The sequence below is a fragment of the Palaemon carinicauda genome, chromosome 15 (assembly GCF_036898095.1).
Source record: "Palaemon carinicauda isolate YSFRI2023 chromosome 15, ASM3689809v2, whole genome shotgun sequence".
Taxonomy (NCBI): Eukaryota; Metazoa; Arthropoda; class Malacostraca; order Decapoda; family Palaemonidae; genus Palaemon; species Palaemon carinicauda.
Genome location: NC_090739.1, coordinates 19,300,718 through 19,310,855, shown reverse-complemented (window position 1 = coordinate 19,310,855; position 10,138 = coordinate 19,300,718). Strand labels below are relative to the sequence as shown.

General features: G+C 33.3%; 1 protein-coding gene across 2 annotated transcripts in view; it reads left to right on the top strand.

Moving 5' to 3' along the window:
* Window positions 1–8,502, top strand: part of LOC137654503 (mucin-2) — a 109,581-nt gene extending 101,079 nt beyond the window's left edge. For both annotated transcript variants that reach the window (XM_068388175.1, XM_068388176.1), the window contains 2 exons: window positions 1,577–1,804; window positions 3,660–8,502. In XM_068388175.1, the coding sequence (XP_068244276.1) occupies window positions 1,577–1,804; window positions 3,660–6,478 (3,047 nt within the window). In that variant the 3' untranslated portion in view covers window positions 6,479–8,502. The remainder of the gene's footprint in view (window positions 1–1,576; window positions 1,805–3,659) is intronic.
* Window positions 8,503–10,138: the final 1,636 nt, after the last annotated feature.

Below are 10,138 nucleotides of genomic sequence, written 5' to 3'. Positions count from 1 at the left end.
TATGTACTGAGGTATATCAAATATACCTACACACATGTTCCGTAAATGCTTGATTAAATAGTACTTAGAAGATATAGTTTTAATTCTACTATCTCTGTACATAGTAACTCCAACTGTATGAATTTACACTTTTGCACTGCATTGTGAATCAAGTGTTTAGTTATCATTTTCAAAAAATAGGTGTATGCAAATACTTCATAATAGACGTGGTAAACCTATGCAGCATAAGATTTATTACCATTATATCTTTGTGTTCTGAAAACTGATACTTGTGTACTATGAAGCCTAGTTGTGTATATATATATATATATATATATATATATATATATATATATATATATATATATATATATATATATATATATATATACTGTATATATATATATATACTGTATATATATATATATATATATATATATATATATATATATATATATATATATGTATATATATATATATATTTATATATATATATATATATATATTCATATATATAAATATATATATATATATATATATATATATATATATGTGTGTGTATATATATATATATATATATATATATATATATATATATATATATATATATATATATATATATATATATATGTGTGTGTGTGTGTGTATTATGTATCTATCTATCTATATACATACATATATATATATATATATATATATATATATATATATATATATATATATATATATATATACTGTATATATGTGTGCAAAGTAGGATTCATGATTTACAAGTATCAGTTTTTTTATATATATATATATATATATATATATATATATATATATATATATATATATATATATATATATATATGTATATACAGTACATATATATATGTATATATATATATATACTGTATATATATACTATATATATATATATGTATATATATTTCTAGATATAATTGTGTATAATTTCATAAATCATTTAATATAAGCGTTAATTTCATGTATGATATAATAATCACTACAGTAATTAGTTTAGATTTCTTCTTAAAAAGGTGACTGAATATTAAGGGTTATCTTTTAAGTTATATATATATATATATATATATATATATATATATATATATATATATATATATATATATGTGTGTGTGTGTGTGTGTGTGTGTGTGTGTGTGTATGTGTGTGTGTGTGTATGTGTGTGTGCGTGTATGTATGTGTATCAGCTATGTATGTGCTTAAATGTACATACAGTATAGACACATATATATGAATATCTGCTTATGTGAATGGTTTAGCAGCAATAAGATTTTTTTATACTTACTAAGGTTTCAAGGCACCTTTATTACAAGGTGGCCATAACACTAAGAGCACATTGATTTTAATGACACTCCACACTATTGATAATCATATTCAATTTTGACGATACAGATAACTTTTATAAACTAATGACTTAATGAATTATTTCATAATCGTGACAATATTACGAACTTTTGTGACTAAAACATACAAGATAACTTACCTTCAAAATACACACTTATTTGCATTTCACTGTTGATGTCATCAGCACCATCTGGTGGAGCAGCTCTCTATGGCTAATTTAATCTTTCAGCTCTCACGGCGTCTACCCAGTTGGCGCCAGTGTACAACCCGGGGGGCGCTCCCCCTCGAGAGACGGTTATTGCCACTCCCGCCGCAGTATCGCCAACAATTCCTGCAGAGGCGAAGGCCCATGCGCCCAGAACCGATTACGTGACGAAGACTGTCTATGGGTTCCTGGATTTTACGACAACAGTCGGATCGACTGTTATGATCTTCACTCCGCAGAGCCAGTCTGCAAGTAAGTTCAAACCGGCTGCGAATGCTTTTTTTTTTTTTTTTTTTTTTTTTTTTTTTTTGAAAAGGCTGACATGTCTCTTTTCATAGTTTATATAATTATTATCATTATTATTATTATTATTATTATTAGTAGTAGTAGTAGTAGTAGTAGTAGTATTTTCTAAGCTACAACCCTAATTGTAAAACCAGGATGCTACAAGCCCAGGGGCTATTTTAATGTTACTGTTCTTAGTGTTTTATTTTAATTGTTCGTTACTTCTCTTGTTGTTTATTTAAATCTATTTCCTCATTTCCTGTTCTCACTGGGCTATTTTTCTGTTGGAGCCCTTGAGCTTATATCATCCTGCTTTTCCAACTAGGGTTGTAGCTTACATATGTCCGTGTGTGTGAGAGAGAAAAAAATGGATAGGTTTGTCTGGTGAGTAAGTTTAAAGATTTGCTTTTACGAGCAAGAACCTGTGCTGGCAAAGGGGTAGCTTAAAATGATAAAAGCACTGGATATGTAATATAATCAAATACAGACCATAGGCTATTTGGGCGAAATTGAAAGACTTTACTGAAGCTGGATGTTAATAAATCATTTACTCTAAAGGGAACAAAAAGTTATTAAATTTAAGGAAAAAATTAACTGATTATTAAAGAGATAATTTTCAAATTAAAAATAGTAATACAAAACTTATTTAGTACTTTGTAAATTTTCAAGTTTGGTTGAATATTTTCGTGACAAAATTAAATGGAGAAAATATGTCATATATATTCACTATGAATTAAGTTACTAGTAGGCCATTAAAGTGTGCATTGTTAAATCATATAATGATTGGATGCGAGGAATATGGTGACTTTATAGATACAGCAAATGTAACACGAGTAACACCAAGATCACTATCCCCAGGCATGTGCCAAAAAATAGACTTCATAATTATTCCAACTCAGTATAGTTAAGTCCCCTTTAGTATTAAAAAAAATTCCTAAATGTTGATTGTGTAAGCAATAACGATATTTCAATGAATGATTTCCTTTAACGTACAGCGAAAATATATACAGTGAAATTTGTAATCGAATCATGTTTCTATATAGATATTTATATCTTCCTCGGAAGAATTACATAAAAAAAACTGCTCAAACTCATAAATTCTGCATCATTTTTATTGGTGTATAGTGTTACAAAAACATCAAATTGTCACTGTATATTAAATTGTCAACCAAACAAGACTTTTATATTAAAATCTAACTTCATTGGTGTTTTATCTTAATTCTCCTGTAATTAGGGTCATTCAAATAATTTGGAAATATTGAAAGGAAATTGAATTTTCAATGAAAAGTGAAAGACAATGAAAAATATAGTATTAGGCTCCAGTCTTGCACGAGTCATTCATTTTGACTTTTCCCTAAGCTTTAGCCACAGTGCTAATTTATCAAATAACTCCATACTCGTTTATACTTATATCTTAAACCTTTAGTGTAAATTTTACGTAAAGGACGTAATTATAAACCGTTGTACTTAATTTATAATTTGGTGCATTGAATCTATTGACTATATTCAAGCAAGTTTTGGTGTTTATTTTATAATAATGAATAGATGAGTTTGATATGGTTATTAACAATCTTACTAGCTTAATATCAGTATTATCCATGTTGCTAACCTCTTCTTTGAATGTTTATATAATCCATCAACCTCACATGTTGTTTTAAAAGGTAGTTTTAAATTTGATAGAATAACTGTTCTTTAGTTTCAAGGAAGTATTATTTGTGGATTTCCTATTGACAACAAGGATTTTTTTTTTCTTTGAAAGTAGTAAGTCATCATTATTGCATATTTATTCCAGACTATATTGAGATTATTTGTATTTCCGCAGAGCCAAAACCGAGCAAGACCAGGGACCCAACTCTTCCACCTCGATCTTCTAAGTTCACCCTCCCACCATCCCAACCTAAGTTGAAGCCCACTCCAACAATTCCAAAATTAGCATCTACACCTGCACCATCTCTAAAAGAATCGAGACTTCCAGTTCGTACATCATCAACTCTCGAATCTTCCTTTTTCGAACCACAGACGGCATTAGCTATTGAAAACCTATTTTCTGTCACGCCAGAAGACATTTATGGCGATGAGTCAGATTATGTAGTAGAATCTTCTCCAGTTCAAGAATTCCCTCAAGAATCAGTGAAAGCAAAAGAACTTCAAGGGGCAGATTTGAGTATATCTGCAAATCAAGGACGTAGGCCTCCAAGAAGGCCAAATAAGCCTTTTGACTTGCCTCCAGGTACCCGAAGAAGAGCCGATCTTAATTATTTTCTTGACCGCAAGAAGTCTTCTTCAGTTACTCGCCCAGAGGGAGGTTCAACAATAGTGCCAATAACAATTGAGGGAACAGGCACTTTATCACCTAAATTTTCTGTTCATGAACCTCGTGTAACACCAGTAATCCCCAAAACACCATCTGAAGTTATCGTAAGTGCCACTCAGGGTTTTGCCACAATTAGTGTAATTGGACCATTTAAGACAGCTGTTGATAATGAGCTTGGACAGGTCAGTGAACATTATGATTACTTGGTGTCTGAACCCCCTCTGGATGTACAGGAGGCCTTTGATGTATATGAAGTGGAACCCACGGCATCAATTGAAATGCTACACAGCTCTGAATTAGTAACTGGTGATTCCAGTTTCCCAACTGGCCTTGTTACTAAGCTTGGAGGAACAATAGTTTCAGATGGCCTCACTACAGTTCATGAGACCAGTGTTATTGGCACTTACATTGCTGGTCATTATGCCCAGATTCTTCAGAGTACTTCTCACATTTTCCAGACAACTCCCACACCAGAACTTAAATTGAGTAGTCCATCTGTAAGACAGACTTATGAAACTGTTAAATCAGTCATTAAAGGCTCTGCAACTCAGTTCATAACACCTGACTTAACTTCTGCCTTGCCCCTTCAGTCTCTTTTTTCAGAACCTGTAAACAGAAGTCGCAATAGCAGGAAAACAGAAGATTCTCAGCTAAGAAATCGGCCCAATTCTAATTTGTCAAAACGTTTAGGACCTCACCAAGAAGGAGCTGGACGTTTTAACTCTCAACACGATGATGATCCATATGTAGATATACAAGATGATGATGATTTACAGAAAGCTGGATCAAATCCACGTGCATCATACAGATTCAGAGCCTCAAGTGTAAGACCAACTCAGCCAGTAAGCACTTTCTATGCCCAGGAAGTAAAGCCAACAACATTCCGCCGTTCATTTAGTCCATCTGGAACACGAAGACAGGGTGGAAGCAATCGCCCAGCAACTTCAAGACCAAGAGCAACTGGTCCCCCTCGCGAAGGAAGTGGTCCCCCTCGCCAAGGAAGTGGTCCCCCTCGCCAAGGAAGTCGATGGAGGTCTAATACTCCTGCAAGGCCTAAAGTAAATGTTAACAGGCGGCCCATTACTGCAAAACGTAGACACGAGGAACAGCAACTTGTTCAGGAAAGCAACCAAGACCCACTTTACCTCCCAGATCCAGATATTCCTGGTGAAGATGCCCTTCAAGAAGAAACAATACAGATAGTCACAAGTACACCAGCTGATGGTGCTACTGGCATTTACTATGAGATGGCTACCATTCGCTCCCTTCATACCTTCAGAGTTGGTACTACAAAAAATACTCGCTATGTTACATTTACAAAGACATTTACTCATACTGCTGATGGTGTAATTATTCCTACATCTTCTTCACCTGAGGAAGAGGTATACGAAACACAATTGTTTGAAAATATTTTGGATGAGGGGCCGCAGGATATTTCAACTCTTCCACCTATTGACCTTGGTGACAATGATGTTGCTGCGCTTCTAGAGACCGTAACAGAGACTTTCAGTACAACTGAACTGATGATGAAAACGTCTGTTTTACCAGTATTACATTCAGGAGAAACATCGTACTATTCTCTTACACAAACATATCATATAACAAGAGTTGTAACCGCCGAGAAAACTATGCCTCCAGTTGAAGCATTTTCATTTATTCCAGAGAACTCCTTAAACGAATTCAATGATCAGCTCCTTGCAGAAGGCACAGAAACTGGTGAATCTTTACACCCAGGAGAGCTTGAATATGATGAAAATGGTGATGTGATAGATGCACCAATTGGAACTCGAGTACGGCCACCACCAGGTTTTCCTTTCCAAGACCCCAATTTAGCAGATCTCGTTGGAGGTCCTTTTGATGCCGACGCTTTTGAAAAAGAGTCGAACCCTCAATTTGCTGCTGCTCTTGAACAACGCCAGCAGCTACAGCAACAACAGGGCAGTGGCGGTACACCACAACTAGCTTCTGGGCAACAAGCAGCACCTGTAGATCCAGCCATTGCAACACCCAGCTTATCACCAGAGCAATTGCAACAGCTGGCTTATCTCCGTCTTCTTAATCCCTTTGGCTTTGGAGGCTTACCTCCCATGGCTCAACAGCCACAAACTACCGTTACTTCGTCGCCAGTCACAATCACCACTGATCTTATTACAACTTCAACTCGTATCATACGCGTTATCTTCAATGCTCGGCCAATATTCACTACCCTGAGTAGTGTCGAGACAGTCCATACAACCTTAACAACCTTTGCAACCGAAACTGTCACTCTTTCTCCAAATCTATCACCATTCTCATTCCCGTTCGCAGGTGCCTTTCCTGTAGGATAAAGGTTGCTGTTATTAAATGATTCATTTTTATACTTCATCTTCGTCGGATTTTGTTATAGTGCCTCAACTCCTGAGTGCTGGACACTCCATAACTAACTATAACTAACTTATCGACCAGCACCTCCAAAAAATAGTGATGATAAATGTCAATGAAATATCTCATAGTGACTGTAGCAATAATTTCAAATGACAGAAATATCCCTAAGAATATTCTTCGAGATAGACTTAGATAGATTTACGCTATATTCCCTTCTTATGTCAGTATTCCCTGCAAGTCCAAAGACAAGCATTTTCACTTTCGTAAAAGGCGTTCCTGGGTGTCGTAAATTGTATTCAATCGGTTAGTTTTATTAGAACTATGCATTATTCTTTGAAGTAATTTAATCATTCATTTGCTTTATCAAAATATGAAAAATTAAGGAATCATAATAGGAATGTGAAAAATTAAGGAATCATAATAGGAATAGATTAAAGTTACCTGATGGTACTAAGGTAATTCCCAGTTTTTATGATAATTTTATTTCGGATTTTGTAATTTATAGAAAACATTTACCATCATACGTATGCTTGTTACTTTATGAGACACTATGAGTATTACTTTTATTTACAAAAAAGAGTAGCTTCTATTTGGGTAAGAGTTGTAAAGACAGTCAACCACAAATATATGGGAATGAATAGTTCTCATACGTTTGTCTTCAATACTCGTCGATAATCATGGAAAAAAATATTATTCACAATCCCAATATATAATGAGACACATGACAATTATTCAGCGAATAAAAGAAAGTATATATCAAGTTTGTGAAGATAAATATGCAAGAAGAGTAAAATGGGCAAAAATGAAAAAAAAAAAAAAAAAATTAAAAGGTAAATATGTCCATGAGCATCTGTTGTATGGTCCAAGATAAATTTACTAACATTTGCTAGATTTATCCAAAGAGTTTTTCAGACATATATTTGTGAAGAATACATTTTCTTTATTATAGTCTTTTTTTTTTTGAATGATCACAGTTTAGAAAAGTTCAAGTCGTGATTGATATTTGGTTGTCTTCAGCAGGCATGACACCATTGAACTCAATTTATCAATCAATCAACTTTACCAGGCATATAGAAAAGAAGCATTCTGCTAAACTCATCTCCCCTAAGCAAATGGTATTGCTAGAGTGATGATATTGCCAGTTTTCTAAACAAAGCTAATCTTGAACTTCCCTTTTTGATAAGAAAACTGTTCTAGCTAACAGAAAGAGTAAACAATTTTGATCTGAGAAGATGGTAACTTTTTAAATGTAGCGTATCCTTTTAGATTCAAGATATTCGAGAGATAATTAATGGAAGGTATTTTACTGCTAAAAAAAATGTTACTGCATCAAAGAGAAATCCATTACTGATCGAAGTCCCCTCCTGTATAAATATCGTATGCAATAACGAAACCTACGAAAAAGAATTTTTTTTTAAAAATGGTTTATAATTCCCATCAAATTTCATTAATTATGAAAACCTTCACAAAGCAATCATGTATTTCAGACATGACAGTAAATTAACAGTACAATCATATCACACACATAATGAATAGGCCAACTATAACAAAACCATAAGGCGTCCTTCAAGTAAGATAAAATACGATGATTAAGACAATATTTTTGCATCAATACAAAAAAAAAGTGCAACTACGATGAACTGAACAAAATTAACAGCAACCTTTGCAGAAACGGGTATGTGGTTCAATTTCCATTCTCATCTTGACACATCCTTCCAAAAGCATTCTTTAATCCATACCATTTTTTCTTGTCAAAAAGAAAGAACTTCAAGATATAATAAATTATATATAGGAAACTTTAGAAGCTGTGTATCTAGGGCGGTTTTATTTATCGAAAACTAGAATACCATCACATTGGTAATCACCTTAGTAGTAAGTGTAAATACGGAATGAAAAAGTCTTTTGTAAATATGTATATATAGATATTTCAGCTAACAGAATTTCTACGTCTTTTTGTGTTTAACATACTAATAAAGTTTTATATCAATTATGTTTTCTTTCACATCCTTTCATGGTGTTCGTGTGTCACTCTGAAATATCTTTTAGTGTTTTAAACTTAGTAGGAAGGATTATTATTATTATTATTATTATTATTACTAGCTAAGCTACACTAGTAGAAAAAGCAAAATGCTACCATCTTTACTAAGGAAAGCAGTCCAATGCCTAAATGAAATATATAAGTAACAAATAAACTATATATAAGAAATAATAAAAGAATATGAACTATATTAAGATCAGTAACAATGTTATATAGACAAGTCATATATAAACTAAGAAACAAAACTTACGTCAACCTGTCTAATGTTGAGCCTTATGATGAATAAGGCAAGACTGTTAGAATTAATTTAACTGCATACCTATTATTTTGTGCTGGATGGTAGTCTGTGGAAACATGAATGCAAAGAATAGTAAGATTAAAGAAGAATCTTAAGCATCGTGCACAAATATATAACTAAATGACGGTGCCAAAGAACGGAATATTTCAGTCAACAAAACAAGATGAGAGTCAGCACCTAAAAACCAGACACGAGAACAACACTCGAAGCAAGGTAGAATTAAAAACTTAAAAAATTTCCTTAGGATCGACCATACAATATCTTAAAAGACTCCATGGTGTGGTATTAATTATTTGCAATTGAAGAATCTCAAAAGTATATTTGCAATCAAGATTCATGCCCAGAATTTTAAATGAGTTGTATATAGTTACAGAGGCTTTGTCAATGAATAGATCCGGATGTTGAAAAGCCAGTGTCAGGGTTCAACTTCATCGCATATTGGCACCATGCTTTAATTTTAAATAGATCTCTATTAAAGAATTCAGCCAAGACAGACCTAGATTAAGAGATGAAATTAATGTAAAGAGAGTAACATCATCTGCATATGCAACAAACTATATACTTTGCGTAGTATGGAAAGAAATGGGCCAAGGACACTACCCTGAGGAACACCAGATATTGCATTCCACTAGCCACTATCATGGCCATCAAAAACTACACTGCAATCTTATACTTAAAGATTCAATAATGATTCTAAGAAAAGACGCACTCCCATCTGTGAAAACATGGCGAAAGGCAGCACTAAAAGCAAGGCCAATCATACAAACTCCCTGACCTCAAAAAGGGGATTTATGTACAGCATTGAGAATTGTAATAAGGTCATCACATGCCCCAATGTCTTTTGAAAGACAAATTGCAACTATGGAATATGTGGCTATTTATACGTTTTGTCAAAAAGCGTTAAGAATACTTTGGATAATTTGGAAGTTATGTAAATTGGGTGGTAATTAACTGGGGTAGAGCCCAGTGGAGTAGCACTACCAATTCTACAACTGTAAAAAGAATCTCTTCTAAAAGAATCTCTTCTTCCTAACTTGTCAGAAATTACAGACCAACTTAGGCAATAAGAAATCGATGGTCTTTAAAAAAAAAAAGAGAGATAATAAAAGAAAAATACCATAAGCATCAAGGTCCAGCAAAAATTTTAATTTCATGGAACCGAGAATTTAGTTTAGCTTAAGGAATACTGGAATAAGCAAGATCGGGTTTCTCATTGCTCTCCTTACTGTCAAACTCTTCATCCAAAATGTGTGCCTTTTCATTCAAACCCTTCTTAATAAAATGAAT